The sequence below is a fragment of the Ixodes scapularis genome, unplaced genomic scaffold, assembly GCF_016920785.2.
Source record: "Ixodes scapularis isolate PalLabHiFi unplaced genomic scaffold, ASM1692078v2 PGA_scaffold4__175_contigs__length_147842914, whole genome shotgun sequence".
NCBI classification, from domain to species: domain Eukaryota; kingdom Metazoa; phylum Arthropoda; class Arachnida; order Ixodida; family Ixodidae; genus Ixodes; species Ixodes scapularis.
The window spans coordinates 103,668,280-103,691,743 of NW_024609879.1; the positions used below are offsets into that span (position 1 = coordinate 103,668,280).

Consider the following 23,464-nt stretch of genomic DNA (forward strand, 5'->3'; position numbering starts at 1 on the left):
AATACTGATAATGCAATACATATTTCAAATTTCTTTGAGACGCCAACTGAGATGAGGCTTTAGGTTTAAAGTGAGTTTTTTTTGTTGTTGTTGTTGTTTTTTTTGTCCCGAAATTACTTTCCCTCAGGCTTGGCACTTCGCCTTGGAGGTAGTGGTTCCGGACGAAGAGTCCTCAGGTCAATGGGTTTAAAAAACGTTCCATCAAGGATTGACCGCGGTCCCTTCCCTTGCATCCTGTCTGACTGACCAGTGATGCGAAAAGACTTCGACCTCTAAATAAATTCCATCAAAACATCAACACTGCCCCGTCCAATAAGGGCACTCTTGTCAGCACTGATCCCATGACGTCACGGTGGGATGAACTAGTATTGTTGAATCTGTAGGTGTTGAACATGAAACTTTACCCACGCTACTGTATGAAAGGAGAATACGTACTTTCGTTGTAGGTGACCTCGTTGAAGACCATGCAGGCAGTTGCATTTGGAATTTTCGAGAAAAGTGGACCACTTATGGCATCTTGAAGCACATGTCTTATCTTCTGTTATGGTTGTAAAATCTATACGATGGCCTCCCTGTTGTGACGGTCCTTCCTGCCGACTCTCCGCCTCCAACACATGAATGGCAGTCTTCAAGTTTCGCCTAGCATCATTCAAACAGAGACCTTATGGATTGCGACCTGAGATGGCCGGCACAGGTGTGAGCTCTCCGAGAAACAGCGCGCTCGAGACGAGTCGCAGGTGTACGAAGTATGGGTACGCACAACGAGGCCATGTCTGGCCTCCTTCCTGGGTATCGGATCACCAGAGCAGCGGGTCACGTTCACGTCGGCTGATGGCGTACCCTTGAGCAGTGCAACAGGCGCAGACGCATTCGGATTTGTGTTGAACTTCACTGGTGAAAGGCGCCACCGCTGCCCCCCCCCCCCCCCCTTCCCCCTTCTGTTCTTTGCTTTGACGCTTGTTTTTTGTATTGCGTTTTTTTTTCTTTTGCGTATAAGTCTGTTAGGGCCTTACGCGGGTTCGCAGTTTCCCGCTCATTTTATTTCTGAACAACCGACTCCCTGACTGGCTCGGTATAGCTGAACGTAAAAAAATTAATAAAATATAAAGAACCTGGCCCATTCCATTCCCATTCCATTCCGTGCAAAAGGCATCTAATTCCATTCCCATTCCATTCCCCTCACCGTTTCCGCCATTCCATTCCCATCCCATTCCGGGGTCGCGAAAATGCGGAATGATTCCGCAATCATCCCAACTCCGGAGTGGCAACTCCGCAACACTGGTTACCACAACCCCCGGCAAAAGAAGCAGACGAATTTGAACACCGCATTGTGTTGCATACTTGAGACGTTTTATAAATCGCAAACGTTAAGCGATAGTCTGAGTTTCCAGACGCCAGACGGCTGCGTTCACGGTTCTCTTTATCATACAGTTTAACGTTTACCATGTGTTCACTTGATAGCTGTTCCTAGAATGAAGTGATACTACTACACAGTAATACTATACCGATCATCCGGCTGATAAACCTAGGGATCTTCTAGTGGGATGGATGGATGGATGAGGCTGAACCTTTCGAATCGGGCGGCAGCATGCGTCCCCTAGCCAGTGTTTTTTTTCTGTTTTTTTTCTTAACATTTATTTACCATAAAATTATATATCGAGAGATTTATCTTTAAAAGCTATATATACAATCCACACGACAGAGTCGCCTCTATGTAACCGGGTGCCCACACCTTGCGCCCTACGAGTCGCCCGGGAGGGAATAAGCAACCAGTCATCCTTCCCTTGACCTATGCCACCGATCAGATAATCTTCTCTTGGTTATCTCCACCTTCCCAATTTCTGTTTTTCCCTCACTATACCTAAATCCCAGTCGGTTTGTTAATTTAATTGCCTCCTCACCTACTACAGGGCAAAGCCCCTTACAGTAAATTATCAAGTACTCAGCCGTCTCGTCCTTCTCTCCACAAGCTCCAGATACCGTTTATACTTCCTAATATCTAGTTCTGTATGTGTTAGTCCGCAACACTCCCCTCCTTGCCTCGAACAACAAGGAGCTCCCCCTAGAATTGTCGAAAATGGACTCCTTAGTAATGTGTTTCTTAAAGGACACATGCAAAGGAAAAAAACATTTTTTTTAAACGGCTTAGATGGAAAAAGGACGCCATAAAACGATTTTACAACGAAGAAAAAAATTTTTTAGAGCTATATTTACGGCGCAAAACGAATTTGTAGTTGGCGCCCGCGGGCACCGCGGAAAAGTGGTCTGTATTTATCACGTGACTGGTCTTTATTTATCACGTGGTGCTTGCGCTCTTTCGGAAGCTTCCTATGGCCTCTAAAAGTAACTTATTCATCTTTGTTTGAAGTATAACAAAAAAACCAAGACAAATAAGTAACTTTTAGAGCCCAAAGGAAACTCCTGAAAAAGCGCAAGCAGACGTGATAGACCTGTGCGCCGGTCAGACGACGGCGGCGGCGCCCCGAAGCAGACGAACTTGTGCGGCGGCGGCGACGGCGGCGTGGAGAAACGCGTTGAAGCGGCGTTCGCACAACGCTCAGCGTGCGGCGGCGACGCAGCGCGGCGGCGCGCGGGCCTACCACGTGACCAGTGGCGGCTCCCGCGAGCGCCAACTACAAGTTCGTATAGCGCCGTAAATATAGCTCTAAAAATTTTGTTTCTTCGTTGTAAAATCGTTTTATGACATCCTTTTTCCATCTAAGCTGTCTAAAAAAAATGTTTTTTTCCTTTGCATGTGTCCTTTAAACGATCTGTAAATTTCCAAGGCCGATTTAGTCCGCATGCCTGCTTCCCATATTTCTCTTTCAGTTTCCTTAACTCTCTCCTTAACCTTTATGTTTTCACCCGCATCCCCGCTATTGTCCATATCTTAGATCTAAGTTTTATAGTCCGCTTTTTTTTTTTATTTTGAATCGACGCTTCTCATGTGTAAATAGCTAAGAAAATTTCGTGCCGATCGTTCTGCATATATTTCTTTTAGCCTATCCTTAAAGTCTATCTTACTGTTAGCATCTCTGCCTTCAAATGAGGACCATCCCATATCGCCTTGCACACCTTGGTTCAGCGTTTTGCCATGTGCTGCCAGAGCCAATCTACCTACTCCACGTTGCTTTTTCTCAGCCTTGTTTGAACGTCCAGTTTTATGCATAAAACTGCATTTGCAAAAGTCATGTTGGGAACAATAACTCCTTTCCTGGTCTCCCGCACCACCTCATGCCTCTTAATAGTTCCACAGTGCTCTATTTTTGTTACAGCTTCATTTCTGTAGCCCTTACCAGTTAAAAATATGCATGTTCATTGAGGTACCACCCACTAGCGCCACCTACCAGCACTCTGAGGTACCATGTTCATTGAGCTACCATTTACTAGAACCACCTACCGGCACACCCAGTTCTTGTTTTGTAAAAGCCAAACCTGGCCAACAAGCCACCATTCCGCCTTTTGTTCTTTTGGCGCGCTTCACCAAGCCGCTACTGCTGGGGCGTACCTTCTATGTTTATATATATACTTGTTAATAAAAGTTCATTAAGTTACAATTTCTTCGCCTCGCCCTCGCCCCATTTCCCTGAAGCGCTCTAAGCCAACGCCCGGCCTTAGAGCTCCCATCTGGCGCAGTCGCCAACGAAGCCCGCCCGGACTCCCTTTCTACCACCACCGGTTGTACCACACGATAACCGCCAACCGCCACCATGTCGATCATCGCCTGGGACCAAGCCACACCGGAAGACGTGGAAACGTTCGCCAGCACCTTTTTTTTGTTCCGTAGTTGAACGCTGTGGACTTGACGCCACCTAAAGAAAGGGTGTCATAATTGTTCGCCTTCTCCGTCATATTCGTCCGAAAAGCGGAAAGAACCAGAAGTCTACCAACCATCCTATGAGAATGGAGCACTATATGTAGTCCAGCCGACCGCACCGTCCCCGCAAGTGGCATTGTCGTCACGTTAGCTTCTTGCCTGAAACAAAATACTCCGAATGACTCTTGCATTCCTAGCCCGGAATGCAAGAGTCATTCGCACAGCGACCCATGCAGTTAACAATGCTGCCTGACTTGTCGCAGTCGTTGCTGTTTTCCGACGATTCCCTACAACTGTCCTCACGCACTTGGATAGAATCGGAATGATTGCAAAAGCTAACATCATAAAGCGACGACGCCCTGCGATCCATAGCTCAAGGAAAGCTCCGCGGAACTGATAAAAACTGGAACCTAGCGTGCGGCGACGCCTTCGCAACGTGGCTGTCATGGCGTACCGCCTACCTCAGACAATTCAGTGACGACTTGAATCTGATCGAGTGGTAAGCAAAGGTCAAGGAGTGTCTGCAGTCGAAGAACAAAACTTCGCACTCGACGTTTGCAAAGTTGACAACCCTCGCCCGCTTCTTCTCTCTCGACCGATAAGCAGAAAATGAAAGCCGCTCACAACTCCCTGTAACATCGAACTAGAGCGCAGCTCTTGAGGAGGAGGGGGAAGGATATTGAGGGGAGCGTATACCCTCCTCCCTTCTCCTCACCTCCTCATCCTGCTTGCTACCCCTACCTCCGAGCGGCGTCGGCGTAACCGTAAGGTCACGTGACCCTCATGACGTCACGAAGGTCACGAGTTAGATCTGATTATGTCTGTCCATCTTTTTTTCTTTTCATGTCTTTTTCTTTGAACCATGCTGGTTTGAAAGAAACAAATGAACCAGTTTTAGTTGCGACTTTTGTGTGTAAGTGTCGTCCTTCTTTCTCCATGTGTGTATGCCTTAGCAGCGCAGAACAAAAATCGTGAACGATTGCTACCTCGGATCTCGAATGCCGCAATGCGCCAAAAGTAAGCTCTTTGTCACTGTTTTGCGGGACACCACAGCCCAGCACGACTACAACACCTGCCACTGCCAGGTCCTGATCATCCCCTGTGGACTAGATGAAACTTCGTGTACTTTGAGAGGCTAAGCTCAATTGGGGCTTAGGAGAAAATGAGGATTCAGCCTAACTGAAGCCGCAGTCAGACTGCTCCTACATCATACAAAAAGTACGGCGTTCTCTCCGGACACCATGACAGAAAAGATCTGTGGACACGGCTCAAGCATGTTCCAAGTATGTTTGCTTTATGCTATACGCTTTGGGGATGTCCGCAGACAGTTTTCTTTATGACCGCCATGAAAGGAAAAAACACACCTCAGATAGCGTCTGCAGGATTCGTTTTGCATAATCTATTAGCAGTATCACCGCCGCTTGCCCCGACTCATTGCGCCAAGTTTTGCGTAAATTATTCACCGCTTTCCTTCCCCGCACGCCAGTTTTCCACTCCAAGCGGGTGGATTGTAAAAATCGGCACATAAAATGAGGAGTTTGGATGTAAAAGCGTTGTAACTCACGCCAACAGTATTATACGTTTCGAAGAAAGAACGGCAGGCCATTCCGTCCAGACCGAAATAGGTCCAAAGTTTCTTTTTTGTATGCCCGTTCCACTCGCAGCAGTCCACCGTGCAGGTAGATGGCAGTATGTTATAGTCCTACAAAAAACAGAGTCGCTACTGTTAATAAAAAGGAGACTCTCGGAACGTCAGTTTTAGTACGCATACTAGCGAGAATCTGTCAGAAAACATTCTTCCTGGTTGGAGTCCCCAGACAGCATAAATAATGATAACTGATCGTGTGTACGTTTATACAGCCTAGAACTTAGTCTGCCTCAACGGGCGATTTGTCTCCCTGCTCGTAGATGAGAAATCTAGCCAGTGCAGTAGACCCTCTAGCCTGGGGTCTTTAACGTGCATCACGCCGTTGTGATACACGACCGCACGCCAGTACGATCCTCATCCAGATCGAAACGGGCAGGGGTGGTGATTAAACCCAGGATCTCTAGGTTCTGCAACCCGAGTTTCCGCTCTACGCGCACAGGATGCGCTGCGGTAACACACTCAACCACCGATTCTAGTTGAAAAATAAAAAGATAAATAAAAAACACACGGTAAAAAAAAATGGGGGGACACCCAGTCCTCAAAATTAATCGGCACCTAAAGAAAATTCTTGGTCACATGCCGGGTCAAATGAATTACGTTGGCAGACAAGGCTCTCAACCCTCCGCTGCTTATAACGGCCAACACACGACGGACCGAATCGCGATTTTTGTCCGCGGACTGTGTATACCAGCTGAGCATGACGTCACCGATTCCTGCGTTCCGAGCCTGGTGCGCGTTAGCGCGGACTGAAATAGCCGAAGGCTTTTGCAATCGGGTTGCACCTGAAAACAAGAGGCATCAACGTAAAGGTGAATACGCAATGTTGTTTTTCGTCATGCTTCTCTCACATGGGTGTATGATCTTGTGATGATCGAATCCACTTCCCAGATCCTGAGCACATGGAAACCGTATTCAAGGAGCTTTAGTAGATAGTATTTGCACTTTGATAATGATACGCGATAGCAATACGATGCATACGGAAAGGCTCAGGCTGAGTATCAGGTATCTTTATCAAAGTTACCGGGACGATGTACTGATTCGGAAGCCACTAATGTGATCATGCACCAGAAAAATAGCGCTAGCCTTGGTTTTGACGGGATGCAGATTCACCAAATTAAAGATACTGTTGACGTAATTGCTTTGATGAACTTTTATTTTCAACCTCTTTTTTGAAGCTTGTGTATTCCCCGAAGGAAACAAATCTCAACTGTATCTGTACTATAAAAAAGATGCAAAAACAAGATAGGTAATTATAGGCCTGTTCTTATCTTTCATGTTTCCACGAAAGCTTTGGAAAAAATATTTTATCATCGATTAGTAGACTTTTTGAATAAATGGAATGTCTTAACTTCATCAACGTTTTTTTTTTTTTTTTTTTTTTTTTAAGGAAGAACTTTTCGACTAAAACGGCCCTACAGAAAAGAAAAAGCTAGTGTAAACATATTTAAAAGCTAGATGTTGGTCCTTGGGGTGTCTTTAGGCTTTGCAAAGGCATTTGACAGCCTCAATCATAAACTCTTATATCTAAAACAAAATCTTTAAATTTTCGACATCCACCAACACTATACACGAACTCAACTCTCTTACGTCACGCCGCGGTGGTGGCGCGCCGGACGCACCTCCGGTCTGGGGCGGTGGGCAGAAGTCGCCGTGCCAGACATGCATTCCTGTGTTCCTTTGGAAGAAACCAGACAGAAAACCTACCTTCTCGTCAAAATGCTGTGACGGGGGCTGTACCAAGAGAGTCTGGAAAGGTTTGAAGATCAGTTTTCATATGTTTTTGCCCCCTCCGTTCGTCCGAGAACGTGGATAGTAGCCGTGAAAAGGGCAAACCAGACGCTGTCGAACTACGATTGCGTGTGAGGGCAACACTTTGTGGTCGCCAGATGTATTTGCTTTGTTCCAACATGAACGAGAGAAAACCGCCAAGTTGTCCGGATTACCCACGGGTTCAGTGCGGCTTCAAATTCACGCGGCCGCCTGATCGTTCGAACTTTCGTCTGCTCTTTCAAACTTGTCTGCTTTTTGTCGTCTGCTCGTTCAAACAAAAGCGGCCCGTAGAACAAATTTTGACTCGGTGATTGCAATAAAAAGTAATTGCAGGCCTCAAAAGACTTAAGTAGGCTCGGTGTAAACAGTAGATACAAGATGTTGATCATTGGTACCCTTGGCCACCACCGACTTGTTACGCTTGATCTGTCCCCGCTTCCGATTTTCAGTATCGACGTCGATCATCGCCGCTACCTTCTACACTTCTGCAGCACGAGTGACGTCGCAACCAAAAATAGCTAGAAGAATCTCATCATGGTTTTGGCGTACATTTTGCGGCGTTCATGCAAATGAATCACCGCACGTCAAATCATTTACGGAAAGTTTAGCGGCGTAACGAGCCTTGATAATTTCGCTCAGGCGATTAAAGTGCTAAGACATTGCGATGAGGACGTAGAATCGACAATCCCAACGCGAAAAAGAGTATGCAGACTCACACAGACGCCGACAACGTGACATTCGAATGGTTTGTTGACGCGGGACGCGGTGCTTCTTGCCCTTACTCCATTGCGCATGCGTTCGAACTCTCGTCTGCTCTTTCAAACTTGGCTGCTTTTTGTCGTCAGCTCGTTCAAACGACAGCGGCCCGTAAACCAAACGTTGACCCGGTAATTGCGATAAGAACAAAGTGCAGGCCTCAAAACATTTTTGAAGGTTGGTTGGGGTAAGTAGGCTAAGTGAAAACAGATACAAGAAGATGTTGATCATTGTTATCAGTGGCCATCACCGACTTGTAATGCCCGATTCTACTTGCGGTTTTCAGTAGCGACGTCCACCATCTCAGCTACGGTCCACGCTTTTGCAGCCCGAGCGACGTCGCGACTGAAAATAGCGAGCAGAATCTCATCGTGGGAGCAGGCTTTAGCGCTTATTCTGCGGCGTCCACGTGAAATGAATCGCCGCACGTCACATTATTCACTCAAGGTTTTGCCTCTTTAGTTTTGCTGAAGCCGCTCAAGTAGTCAGATATTGTTAGGAGGACGTAGCATCAACAATTCCAACACGAAAAAGAGCACGGGGACTCCCACCGACGCCGACAACAACGCAATTCAATGGTTTGTTTAGGGGCGACGGCGGGCTTCTTGCCCACCATCCACCGCGCATACGCGGCGCCGGTGGCGTCCGCTAGGGGCGCTCCGGTTTGTTTGTAAACATGAGTTGGTGCATAGTCGGGGACAGGCTCAGACTGAACTGGAAGCTCCTCTCCAGCCCTTTCTACTTTATAAAAACGAAAGCTGGAGAGGAGGTCGCCTCCTCTCCAGCGTTCACTCTGCCATAGTAGAAAGAGATGGGAGGAGCTTCTGCTTCACTTTTAACATGTCACCAACTATAGCTCTGGTAATGGGAATCGTTCATCGCCAACGCTTCATTTTGCCATATTATGTTAAGCTGTTGATGTACAAATCATTATGTTACTTTCGATTAACGTAGTGTCATCTTGTCTATGGTACTTCACAATGACTGATATTGAGAAACTTTTCTTGCTACAAAATGTTATATGTAACGTACCACGAAGATGGCACTGATTTATAAAGAACAACAATATGATCAATATTTATAAATTAGATCAATACCAACTATCTTATAAAATGAAAAGGTGAAAACTCAAGGGTCAATGTTTTTGTTATAAACCTTCGTGTCGCTGAGAGGAAAATGAAACCTCAGCACGAAGAAATTGAGAATGGCCACTCAGCAAAAAGATTTGGCTGTTAATTGCTAGATTTTACAGTCATATTTATTAAATAATGTCTGCATAAATGTGTGGATCTAAATGGTCTAACATTTCAAGACTTAAAAATGTATTTTTGCAAGTAGGTTTTTTTTTTTTTTTTTGCTTTTTTTGTGAAGTATGAGTGCATATGTTGTTTTTTATGTGTGCTCCAGCTCAGCTTGCTGCTAATCAGTGAAGAGTCCCTAGGAGAAGTCAAGCTATACATCACAGCTTCATTCCTTGAGTGTCCCATCATAATCGATGATAATATTTTTTTTCGATTTATTATAGTTAAAACTTTATGCAAGGGGGTTTCCGTGGACCGTGTTCCCCCCTCCGCTATGATCTACGCAACCAAGACGCCGCTAGAGGACTTGCGCGCTGCTAGCCTTGCTAGCGGCGTTGCGAGATCTGAATCCCGTAGCGGATTGCGGAGGAGGTGTGGTACGCGGTTTGCTAGGGTGCTTTGAACGCTTCTCCAACTGGCGTGTTTAGCGTCCTATTGCGCCCACGCGTCAAAAGTGACCCCGAAGTGGCAACACACGACAAAACGCGGATACGCACGTGAGGTTATGTAGATTTACCATTTTCTCAAATGGTAATGACGCAAGTGACCTGTCCACAAATCGTCCGTCTCCCGAATGCATCCGCAGGGACGAGACGACGAGAAGACGACAGCGAGGACGAATCTAACCTCTTCGCAACCCCCAGTGCCGCGAAACGCCAGCGCACTGTGGCACCGTTGCCCAAAAGTGAAAGCGACGTTTGCTGCTGTGGTCGTGGCGCTACCGTGAAAAAAAAAAAAAAATAAACTGTTGTGCGTCACTGTTACATACATGAAGCGAAACAGAACACTGTGATAGGCTTGCACGAAGGGTCACTAGCTTTACCGACAAAGGACATAACACAAGCATGGTCCTTCTTGTACAAGTACGACTACTAGAAGTGACAGAGACCTGGGCTTGCAGAGGGGTATTGGAGATGACTTTACGCACCGCGCGCTCCCATGCACACAACACGTCGGTACACCACAGCCGCAAGAACTCGTTAAAAGGTCTTGCTCGTTAAAAGGCTGGAGGACGTGCAGAAAAGATCGCAGAGTGGAAGCTGCAATGCGTCAGTCGAAAAAAGTGAAAGCCGTTTACAACTCCCTGTAACACCGAATTAGAGCGCAGCTCTTGAGGAGGAGGGAAGGGTACTGGGTGGTGAAGTGACCTGGGGGGGGTCACGTGACCTTGGGGGTCAGGTGACCTTGGAGGGTCACGTGACGATGCCGATGATGTCATCAGTGACGTCACTGATGACGTCATCCGTGATGATGACGATGACGATGCGGATGCCGGTGACGCCATCAGTGACGTCACTGATGACGTCATCAGTGATGATGACGATGACGATGTGGATGCCGGTGACGTCATCAGTGACGTCACTGATGACGTCACCGACATCCGCATCGTCATTGTCATCATGGTTGATGACGTCATCGGAGTCCGCATCGTCATCGTCACTGATGACGTCATCAGTGACGTCACTGATGACGTAATTCGTGATGATGACGATGACGATGCGGGTGCCCGGTGACGTCATCAGTGACGTAACTGATGACGTCATCAGTTATGATGACGATGACGATGCGGATGCCGGTGACGTCATCAGTGACGTAACTGATCACGTCATCAGTGATGATGACGATGACGATGCGGATGCCGGTGAGGTCATCAGTGACGTCACCGATGACGTCGTCAGTGATGATGACGATGACGATGCGGATGCCGGTGACGTCATCAGTGACGATGACGTCATCGGGGAGGTCACGTGACTCAGCGGGGTGTCACGTGACCCTGGGGGTGGTCACGTGACCTCGGGGGGTCACGTGACTTTGGGTGTCACGTGACCTTGGGGGTCACGTGACCTTACCCTATTGGAAAAACCAGCATGAAAATCAAACTGGTCAAGCTGGTAATTAAGGTGGTCAAGCTGGTAATCAAGGTGGTCAAACTGGTCAATGTGGTAATTAAACTGGTTTAGCTGGCAATCAAGCTGGTTTAAGCTGGGCAAGCTGGAATTTAAGCTGGTCAGTCTGGTCTAAGTAAAAACCAGCATCGTCCAACTGGAATCTGGTTTTAGATTCAATCTGGTGTAGCTGGGAGCCAGTCTGGTCCTAACTGGTTAAGCTGGTGTTCCTGCGAGCCAAGGTGGTCAAGCTGGTTTTCCTGGGAGCCAATGTGGTCAAGCTGGTTTTCAGCAGGGAGCCAATGTGGTCAAGCTGGTTTTCCTGGAAGCCAATGTGGTCAAGCCGGTTTTCAGCTGGGAGCCAGTGTGGTCAAGCTGGTTGAATTGGGAACCAATGTGGTCAAGCTGGTTTTCAGCTGGGAGCCAATGTGGTCAAGGTGGTTAAACTGGTCTTCCTGGGAGGCAATGTGGTCAAGCCGGTTTTCAGCTGGGAGCCAGTGTGGTCAAGCTGGTTGAATTGGGAACCAATGTGGTCAAGCTGGTTTTCAGCTGGGAGCCAATGTGGTCAAGGTGGTTAAACTGGTCTTCCTGGGAGGCAATGTGGTCAAGGTGGTTAAACTGGTCTTACTGGGAGGCAATGTGGTCAAGGTGGTTAAACTAGTCCTCCTAGGAGCCAATGGGTCGGCTGGTTAAATTGGTCTTCCTGCGAGCCAGTGGGGTACGTCAAGCCAGTTAAACTGCTCTTCACGCCAGCTTACTTATCACTAAAACAGAGCTGCCTAGCTGGCAGTCCCACTGTCGGCCAACAAAACAAAATATATCCATTTGTAACCTTGCGCGTGTCTTCTTAAGTGACGCAAGCTGTTTTGCCATTTGGTGACTATATTGAAACGGAATAATGACTGCTAACAAGCTGCACTTTCCGTGTCTCTGAGAAGTGTTTTGGTTCGTGCTCTAGTGGGACGAGGCCATAATAGTTATGACCTATACCGACATCAAGCCGTTTAAGAGTCTGAATGAAAAGCAAGGTAGTTTTAATAGAGGAACAAAATATGTGAAGCAGAAACCTAGTGTTTGAAATATGGTGAAATTTTAGTTATAGATCTCACACTGCATTTTTAGGGTGCCGGGGGGCGGGGGGTATATGCCTTTGTTGTAAAGCAATATGGTTCACCTGACATTAAAAAAAAACAAGCACCGACTGCAAAATGAAGAAAAGGTGTATTGTTTAAATGACAAAACCTTTTATTATGCCACTTATACACATTAAACGATCAAATATGAATTTAGGTCGACAACCAAATGTATATACGGCTGATTCCTCCTATAAGTATTGATTGACAAAGTACACGATCAGAAATTCACTATTTAAAACAATAAATGCGTGCACAGCTCTCCCTCAGTGGCGAGTGAAACCCGGTTGCAACTCCAAAGCTTCACACGTGACCTTCCCATCGCCGGCAGTAGAAAAACCAAGCTGCTTTCCAGATTGATTGTTATTATCGCTTTCCACCCATCTCACGGTTGAGTACCACAAGGATCTGTATGAGACTAAGTGATTTATTTATTTGCATTAATGGAACCAATGACATGGTGATCTTTACACAAAGCACATTTATTGACCCCAAAAACCACAACAGACCAAAAACCACATAAACTTCTGCACACGCTCAATCATTTTAACTTGTATTAACAACTAATTGAACCCAATTCAAGTACTGAGCGTACAAGGCTACAGAACAGACACACTACAGATATTGGTGAAGTGAAAGAACTTGATAACCAAAGTGATCATTTCCAACTTCTTATCTCTAATCCAAGGATCTTAGAAACGTGTGCAGTGAATTTGTCAATATAGACGCCAAGGTCTCTTACTAGAGATACAGCATCTACCACATTTCCCTCAAGCACATAAGGGTAAAAGAAAACTTCCCACTTTCTCTATAAAGAAATCAATTTAGCTTTTAAGATTGAACGACAAGGCTTTTTTTCTACACCACTCTGAAATTGCACCAATATCAGTTTGCAATAAAGTACAATCAATATGGTCTTTAACATTTAAAAAGAGTTTCATGTCATCAGCAAAAAGAAGTACATTTGAGTGCTTGACGCATGATACTGTATTGTTTACAAACAAAATAAACAACAGTGGTCCCAGGTTTGAACCTTGGTGTACGCCAGAAGTTGATCTACAACACTTCCAAAAAGTTGCCAACATAAACAGTATTACTATGTAAACTCAGGTAGCTCCTGAACCATTCACAAAGCTTTGGGCACATGACATAAAAAGAAAGTTTGCAAAGGAGTAAAGTATGATCTACACAGTCAAAAGCCTTTGACATGTCAAAATATACAGCATCAATTTCGCCTCTGTGACTATCGGCACAAAGAAATCTAGAAAAGAGCACAAATCTCTTTCAACGGACTTTCCCTTTTAAAAACCATGCTGAAAAAGACTAAATTTTTTTACTGAGGTAATTTGAGATCCAGTTATGCATAACCATTTCGAAAACCTTCGGGAAACCACACAATAACAAAACGGGACGATAGTCACTAATAATGACAGATCACCAGCCTCGAATATGGGCACAACTATAGAAGACTTCCACAAATTAGAGAAAGTACCCCTCATGAGAGGTGCTTTGTATGTTTGAACAATGTTTGCTTCAATGATATAAAATGCCCTTCAAATTTGGAACAGAAATGCACTAGAAGGATATGTATGTTCTACCTAAGCTTCAAGAAAAGTACAAAAATGTTCTAACAAACCAAATACAGGGTTTAAAGGAAAGAAAAAATGAAAGCCAGTTTTTCGGCCCACATGATGAACAAACTGTGCATCGCAAAAAGCGGAAAGTCCACCAAAATGATGCTATCAGTAAGATAGGATGTGATGAGCACTTTCAACGTTAAAGGGATGCAGAAGCGAAATTTTGATTTCAGAAAACAATGCAGAAGCACTAGGCGGGAAGCTACAAACCCGAAAGCGTCACCCATAAATCATTATCTGCAATGGATGGTCGTATTTTTGCGAAAGAAGAGCTCGCTTGAACAAGGCCAAAAATGCCCACGACGTTGCGATTCTTGTTACCTCCTCTCTTCGGTTTGACTCCACGAGGACACAAAGAGGGAAGGAAGCGAGGCCGTTTCCCCTCCTCCTTAACTGTTCTGCAGGAAACAAGATGTCGCAATTCTCACTCAATCGCATCCTTATTTTACAAAAATATGGCCATCCGTTTCGGATATCTCTTTATGAGTGCTGTTTTGGGGTTTGCGGCGCCCCGTCGAACACTCCTGCTACATTATTTTGTGATATCCAAATTTCGCTTCAGCATCCCTTTAAAGGGATACTTCAACGAAATTTGAAATGTATCCGTCGTGTTCAAAAATAGGTTGAATATGATCCACAATATCCGTAAATGACAATCGCACGTTTGTATTTTGAGCCTGGTGGCTGTACTGCCCACTCTGGCAAGCGCTCGGAGAAGGCCCAGCGGAGACTAGTGACATCTAATGCAATCGTGACGTAGGTCGTCTCGGGACGAGCAAGGCTGATGTCGAGAGGATGGCCTAGTCGTTCCAGCAACCAAAGCAGCTGCTTTTGTATGAATTTTGAGTGACGGGTTAATCTTCTACAATCTTGTAGGGAGACAATAGCTACTTCTTGAACGTACAAAAGGGATTCTCGGGAAGAGGGGAGTTCCTCCGTACCCCCTTCTCTCATCGTGGCCGGAGGCGAGACACTGACCGTCACTAGCTGTCAAGGTTCCTAGACGTGCATTACAAACGAGGTGTTAGCGACTCCACCAGGTGCCTTTTGCTAATCATTTAATTTGTTTTAAAATTCCATTTCGTAACTTTTTTAACAAGATATTGGTGTGTTCGATGTGATACTGCTCCTTTGAACACATATAGACCTTAAAATAAGCACCGAAATTTCCTTGTAGTATCCCTTTAAAATCGTAGCACAGCTCCTTTAAATTTGAGCAGTCTTCACGACCACCAACAAAGAATTCGCACAGATTCCCAGCTTTCCGCATTGCCCAGCCCGTCTATGCAAAACACAAAAAAACTGGCATTCATTTTCTCTCACAGACCCTCTAGAGTCAAGGCTAATCACGCTCTATTGTGTTCGGCAAGTCGCAAATGAATGACTTGCTGTCTGTAGGAAAATCAACATAAACGCAACTGCTCTTGAGGTTAGCAGGTTCAATACAGCTCACAGTGTCAACTTCAGAAAGGAAACACTCCTTAATATGTTCTGGTAGATACTGTGATTGCCTCAGCACAACACTCCTGCAAAGAAGGATGCAGTGAGTGCCACTTGAGGACTTTAGTTCCAAGATTTTTAAAATCCTAAAGTAACTATGGTCGTACGTGCACACAAAAGTTGTGTCACTTTTAGTTGCCCTCGTGTAAGCAGTGCTGTGGTACACTTGGTGGTTCACAACACACCTCTCATACTCCGTCATACAGTTAATCGAAGCTCTACAGTGCTGCTCCAGAGCAACCTTTTCGTCAGTGGTGACACTTGCTGCACGCCCACAGCCAAGCATGGTTGCTTCCTCCACGTGGGAGGCGTTCTGAATGGGCATATAGCCCAGAAAGCCGTGGCAGATTTTTTCTACCCTGTTGGGTAGATGATGGCTGGCAAGCAAGAGCTCCAGCTCCTGCGCCATCACGACCCGCTCCACGACCTGCTGGGGCAGTCCTTTAGCAGCAGATACCAGGTTCACCAGTGTGCCATTGCCACCCTCAAAAACGAAGGCCGAATGGGCCCAGAGTGGTCCAAGGTGGCGCACACAGCCGGCCAGATGGAGCAGCAGGTGCATATTGAAGGTCATGGCCCCTATCCCATAGAGGGCCTCGACGCGACACACGAACGCGTTTAGTAGTTCTTCTGTAAGAGCGGTTTAGACGAAAGGTCAGTGCCAAGCATACCTGGTTCAGATTGCCAATGTCATTTTAATAAGCTATAATGTGAATTCGCAGGTGGATTATCATACCTCTTCTACACATTCCATTAGAAGGCTGCACTAAACAAACACCTGCAGTTTACTGTTCGCAATTTTAAGTGCGCAACAAGGCAGTGGCGCTGCTGCGTGGCTCATAATGATATCTTCTTGCGTGATGCAGCAGCCGCCATCGTCGAGCCGAGCACACGTTGTAGGCAAAGTCCCAAATTATCAGGTCATCACCAGAGTGCCCACCATGAGTACTTCGCTGTGGTACTGCAGCCACAAAACCATGATGAAGCAGATTTGTTCAGTGAAAATTCAGAGAGTGCATGTTTAGAACAGCTGCACAATGCCGAGGGTACTCACTAAAGGCTCGTTCACATTCTTGCAACCGAGTACGACCGAGAGAGACCAGACCGGTTTTTAAGCCTCTTGAGACTTCTTAAGACCGGATGCACTGCAGCGGAGCTCGTCCTAAGAGATCGCAAGAGGCTTAAAAACCGGTCTGGTCTTTCTCGGTCGCAAGTGTGAATAGGCCTTAAGGCTCTCGTGCAGCTAGGAAAGAGGTCATTGTCGCTATGTACTCAGCAAAATACAGGCAAAAAATGGCAAGAAAATCTCAAGCTGAAGCAGTTCAAACCTTGCATGTGAATTTTTGATCCAGCTGTGCCGACCATTCAATTATACCACTTTTTCATCATGCATGTCTGACATTCAATTCACAACAATCAAAATTGGAATGTTATTTAAGCATACTAACAATCTGTATCAAGAGTCCTATAAAATTTGTGTTGCTCATGGCATGCTTGGAGATGGTGTGAGGAGGTTGTCTTACATAGTTTCAAATACTGTGAACGTAATAATTTTTGAGGAAACCTAATGTTCTGAAATCTCAAGATTTGAAAAGTATGACAAAAAAATTTATTGCATGTATACATACATCACCCCCCTCCCTTTCCCCATCAATACAAAATTTTCTGCCTGCACAATTTTTCCAGAAACCTACACTTTGCAAAATTTGTGAAACAAAGCCCTCGAAAATAAAGCTGTTTAGAAGTGTTGGCTAGATGGCAAGGCTTCAACTAAATGCTTGTTTTTGGGAGCTCACCTGCACGCTTGATGTCACGGAGCGTAAGGCTGTCATGCAGCAAAATGTGTACAGCCTCACAGAGCTTGGAGAGGTGCTTCCAGTAGAGTTGGGGAAGGACATCCAGCAAGCATGGCAGTGCATAAAAAAGGAGCCACTGCTTCCACTCTGACGCCTTCCAGAAGCCACGCTCCTCAATGGAACGAGGCAGCCTTGTTATACAGTGGGGAGGCTTGATGCTTCGTAGTCGCTTGTCTACCTTGACAACAGACGCACGTGTACCTGCAAACCACATTTAAACTCTTCAGTGATTAGAACACCTAGCTTCATAAAGGAGTTCTTAGAAAAATTGATTTCTTAGATCTAGACAGTAAATTTGAATAAAATATATTACGAAAGCACGTTTATGACAAATTTTGCAGCGTTCTATTGAAAATGAAATTCAGCATATCATTGTAGTGCAACAGGTACTGTAGTTCCTCCAGTATTTTATGCTGGGCAATCTAAGGAATTCTATGGTTTTTTACGGGCCTGAAAAAACCTCACAGGCAGCCACCGAACAAGGTAGGTTCTATGAGGAGCAAGTACGTCTGCTCCACAAACGGGGTACAGTGATGCCCTGGCGCCGAGCTCCGATTAAATGACAGGGGTACACATAAACGCTGCGTCGTCTCCTAATCGTACGAATGACTGTCATGTCCTTTTAGCAGCCGTCGAAACTCCATTGGTTCTTTGTGAACAAGGGCTCGTCCTTTGAAGGAGGGGGAGGAGATAGTTCGAAGGGTATACTCATTTTGTCGACTAAGAATGACCAGGTGCACCACAAGGACCACAAAACCCACGGATCAGATGTTTCTTTACCAACCAGATAGAATGCTGTCTAGTGGGCAGAGTTTCGTTGCAATTGTGATCACTCCCTCTTACTTTTTCGTGGCTTTGTAATGTTGAGAGAAGACTCCTTTAGGCTCGTTCACACACTTGTAACCAAGTATGACCGAGAGAGACGAGACCGGTTTTTAAGTCTCTTGCGACATCTTAGGACCGGATGCGCTGCTGCGGAGCTGGTCCAAAGACGTCAGAAAAGGCTTAGAAACCGGTCTGTCTTTCTCAGTCATACTCGGTTGCAAGTGTATGAACGATGTTTTACTATTCCATGCCTTCCCTCTCGCACGCAACGTGACACATTTTCGTTGAATTGCTTACTACACAGCAGATAAACACACTGGTGCTGCAGCAAAAATATTGGGTGAGATTGATGTTGCAACGATTCTCAAAGCCCTGTGTCGTTTAAAGGGATGCTGAACCGATATTTGAAATCTTATAATTAGTGCCCGAGCGGGCTTCACGGAATGGTACTGTACCTAAAAACGATATTGAATCCGACGGATGGGGCCCGAATTATTGTATTTCTTTGAATTAAGAGCGAATCCTCGGCCGGAAGCCGCCGGCGCGAGCGAGTCCTTCTGAGAGCAGGCGTAGCGGAACTGACGTGCGCATTCTCGGCGCCCCCAGCGCCCCTGGCGCCTCCGCGCATTCTCCTCGTTCGTTGGTGCTCGCCTTGATTCTTCGCTCGGCGGCTGTTCTCAAAGCGGCTGGGACTAGTACCACGCGGGCAGAGCAGACAGAGAGAGAGAGGAGGAGTTTGGAAAGGAAGAGATAGTCCTGTAGACTCACTCGAATGGGAGTCGTGCTAACTATCTTTGGGGGGAGGGGGAATGGGAGTGAAAGATGAGCAGAAAGAAATGAGATTAGATAGAGGTCGGGAAGCGGTCTTCCGGATGCGAGAGGGGGGGGAGGGGGGGCCGAGGACACAGAATTCACGGGCACACGCGGGCGGGCACGCGGATGGGGCTCCGGCGCGGGGTGCGCGGCGGAGGCACGCGGTCACTGCAGAGTCGGGGCAGAGACATCCGAGTCATTCTCAGGCTCGGCGGACGTCAGGGAGGGCGGCGGAGGTACGCGATCATTCCGGGAGTGGGAAGAGTCAGCCGAGTCGCTCACAGGCACAGCGCATGTCAAGGGGGTGCGGCGGAGGCACATGATCACTCCAGGAGCCCGCGTGGTACTAACAATAACAAACGCCACCCGACTTAGCGCCTGGCTTGGCTTGGCTCAGTCTGTCTTTTGAGGCGAATGAGAATGCGCACGTCACGAAGCGAGTTTTCCACGACGCTCACCAGGGGTCGCGTAAAATTGTATTTTTCGTGTTTATTCAATTTTATACGCCTCCTCGCTCAAAACAACGCCATTTAGAAGTAAAGGACATGCTATGTATGCCATTGCGACCAAGAATTTCCACCCAAAATTTCGGTTCAGCATCCCTTTAACAAAATTAAACATAAAAAAAAAAAGCCGCCTGGTAGCATTGTTTTCTCGGTTACCAAGCGGCGTCGGCAATGAGCAGTAGATCGACGGAAACCTTTCTTAAAGACCGCATTCATGTCTAGGGACACAAATGGACTGCTGATACTGCTAGATGACAGGTTAAATGGGAGTAAGCACGAATGACATTTGAGAAATCTTGAAATCAGCTCGCGATCCCAGTTTGGGGTGTCATGCTTGGCAGCGGCAGGCACTGGTTTGTCTATTATAAACTGTCATTCGGCACAATATTGCCGCGCTGAGGGCCGAGCAAACAACACTCTGTCACATAGTTCTAAAAGATTCCCGTGTATTCTACTCGAGGCGTAACTTTTACCGTTTCATCTTTGTTTCTCGTTCTAGAAAGTGCCTGTTCATTCTCGCCCTGAGCCCGCGACGCTCGAAGCGGCCCACAACCTTGTTGAATCAGTCTTACTTGGCATGTGAGTGGTACGAGGATAAGTACCCTGCACCTCCACCAGAAATGCCACGAATGAAGGTGACGAGAGGACTAACAGAAACGTTCTCAGGGCAAAGAATGCTCTGCCGGGGTGCATCTACTGCTCAACTTTCTCTACAAGTGCGCTCGTTGCCGCGGACGTCATTGCTCAGAATTGAGCGATTGCTTCCAACTTTTCAAACACTCGGCGACCGTGCAAACTACACATCTCTACAAGTGCGCATTGCGCAGTTGCCGAGCGTTTGGAAAATTTCAAGCAATCACTCGATTCTCGGCAATGACGTCCGTGGCAACAAGCGCGCTTGGAGAGGAAGTTCGGCCATTCATTCATTGTGACAATATCATTTGGAATTCCCATGTGAATGAGCTAATAGATGAGGCAAGGATTAAATACCCGGGCATTAACAACCTTGCAAAAGGCTTGCACATCATCTATCAATTTTCCTAGCTGCCAGATGGTGACACATGATTGAATGCTGTTTGACAATGACAAACTCTAAGGTTTTTGTTTCGTGCATGCTATGGCATTGTAACAGACACGTTAAAACGGTTACCGATGTAGTATGCCTGTCGTGAGCTTGTCGATGAAAAGAGGAGCTCCGTGACTTGTCGCACCACCCCTTGCAGAACACAATGCATGTATTCCACGCTCATGCCAGCAACCAAGTCGAAACCTGAGCAAAAACGATGTCAGGTAGGTTTTGACATGACACATTCCACACACACAAATTACCTTCAAGGTTCATGAGAGGTGATGGACCCTTGATACCATTTACAGGGCTCCCCAGCCTCTGGGCGAGCTCCATGTCTCGAACAACAAGCTCCGATGTCCTCGGAATTGGGGCTTCATCGGCGACATAGCGCACGCATCCTGCAAAAAGAAAGCAAAGTATTTAACTGATCAACCATTGCGACCTGATCAATGATATCTTCCTTGATTAGCAGGCAAAAGTGTATATCTGCAAAAGAATGAAAATTATATGTACCTTCCTCGTGCTCGCCTTTCATCAAGCAATATGGGCAGCCGAAGAACCCATTGAAAGAGACCATGTTTTGCACGGCAGCACGGGCAGGGGTATCAACGCTGCAGCACAGTACAAAGGCTTTTGAAGTGAGCTGCTGATCTCCATGGATCCATGTCACAGGGGCCATAGTGTTGACTTCCTCCACAAACTTGGTCAGAAAAACCGACATGTCTGGATGGCGCTTCCCAAACCAGAGTCCAGCCAATGTAGGGTGGTGCAAGCGCACTGCAGGGGGTAGTTCATTTACTGTAAATTGAATCGGCCACACTGACGTCTTCGAGGATTTGAAGATGGGGCTCCCATCAGTGTTGAACGTGATTGTTAGGTCACTCGGACCTAAGGCAAGCTCTTGGCGCAAGTGCTTGCAAGCTTCGGCTGTTGTAATGTCCGTAATCAAATCAGAGTCATTGAGTGCTAGCATTGACAGCGAATGATGAAGCTCGACACTTGTTTTTCCAATTAGGTGCTTGAGCTGCTTGTGGAGGTCGAGCATCAAGAAATATGACCCACCATGTCTTAGCTTCTCAGTGGACTCCTCAAAATTGCACACATCGCATCGTGCAATCGAATCGCTTGAGTTGAGGACCGTGTCACAGCATGGGCACAGATAATGGTACTTCACCAAGTTTTCCTTTTTTTTCGTCCACAGCTTCCTCAGCTTGTAGATACTTGTCGGCAGAACTGCGCTGCCAAACAAGGCATTCACAAGTGTCAATAGCTTGCCGAGCCCGGCCCACGTCGATCTCTCCGAAACGGCATACGATATAACCATCGCGATGGCGCCAGCTTTCGACGTTGGTGAATGCGGCAGCATACTAGCACCAAACTCTTCCACGCACAGGGTCAAGAGATCTTCGATGGACCCAGGTCCCATCTCCTCGTCGTCGTCGTCTTCAGAGATCACGGCTTCTTCGAGAGACTTCTCTCTCGACACCTCGCCGTCAGGGTGTTCATCATCAGTGCTGTCCCCTCCGTCATCAGGTTGGTCTTGCGATGCATGCTCACTGTCGGTGGAGACATCTCCGACGTCGACTCCATGGCAGTCTTGGGCGTCATCTTCGTCAGTATCTACAGGGTCATCACGGTAGGCTCCGTGGCAGTCTTCGGCGTCATCTTCGTCAGTATCTACAGGGTCATCACGGTAGGCTCCGTGGCAGTCTTGGATGTCGTCTTCGTCAGTACCTAGAGGGTCACTACGGTAACCTCCGTTCTCTCTACCTTCGTCGCCGTCAAGCGGTTCCGTAACTACAGAGGTGCCAGCGTTAGCCCCCTGACCCACAAGCGTCTTCTGGAAACGTAAGGTTGATACCGGGATGAGGTAAGGCTGGTCTGCGTCTAGGTACCGCTTTCGTCGTTTGCCAGGAGTAGCCATGTCATAAATATTTCGGTCGCCAAACGTAGAATACGAAGGATATCAGTCAAGAAGTCTGCCGGACTTACACACAAGCCCACAAGCACAAGGATTGGCTAGATGTTTGATGACCGCTAAATAAAAAAAAATCCCTCCGCCGCAAAGAACGTCGCGACTCGCGAACACCCAATGATTTGAAGTAGTCTTCCGGAGTTCCGGATTTCAGAGAAAAGAGTCAACTACAGTCACCTCCTTCGTTCAAAAAACGCCACCAAAAGATTTCTGTGAGTGCTGACACGTTTAGGAGAAGGGTGACTGGAGGTTACGGTCACGTGCCTTCCCGAAGAGCGCATTGCATTTGTTTTCTTCCTTCGCGACTCGAATGCGTCCCGTTTATTGTTGTCTTGTTCCGCCTTTCTGAAGCACTACGGCCGTCATTAGTAGAAATAAATATTATTTATTGCTATTACTGTCACACTGCTAACAACTTTTTTTTCCTCATTGCTTTTTTTTTTATTTTTTTTTTTATGTGGGTTGTTTGGCTTTTACACCTGACGTCAGATTCGAATCGTAGCCTCGTCGGCATGGCCGTGTGCCGTGTTCCAAAATTTACTCGACCTTACTCCAGGCCCCAGGATAAGTGCTTGGTACCTTGGCGTTCCCAAACTTACCCGCATTCAGCGCTTTACAATCTGTGTTGTCACGTGACACGACCCGCCTAAGTAATGCGGATCCAAGACATTGAACGCAGCCCATGTTGGCGCGTCGTCTGCTACGCCGTGTATGCGCGGAGGCAGTGTTTCTCGAGCTCATTCGATTTAGGGTGCCTACATGTGCCCGCCGCACCGGAAACATGTAGGCACCCTTGTGACCCTGAGTTGCAGCCTCATAGAGGATAAGAGCGCAAAAGAAGAACAGGACAGGACAGAGCCTGTCCTGTCCTGTTCTTCTACTTGTCCGTATCTTTTTGCGTTCTTGCAGCCCAGCAGTTAATTCTGTTGCAGCCTTCCTGGCTTCGATCTGCCAGCTTTCGGCCAAGGCAGC

General features: G+C 46.8%; 1 protein-coding gene and 1 pseudogene across 1 annotated transcript; both read right to left on the minus strand.

Moving 5' to 3' along the window:
* Positions 1-23,464, minus strand: part of LOC121832940 — a 142,042-nt pseudogene that overhangs the window by 7,765 nt on the left and 110,813 nt on the right.
* Positions 14,741-23,011, minus strand: LOC121837608. Its single transcript, XM_042293277.1, has 5 exons — positions 21,031-23,011; positions 20,778-20,915; positions 20,599-20,718; positions 17,245-17,505; positions 14,741-16,078 (listed from the first exon to the last, which is right to left on the minus strand). The coding sequence occupies exons 1-5, from the start codon at positions 22,439-22,441 to the stop codon at positions 15,291-15,293; spliced, it is 2,718 nt and encodes a 905-aa protein (XP_042149211.1). The 5' UTR covers positions 22,442-23,011; the 3' UTR covers positions 14,741-15,290.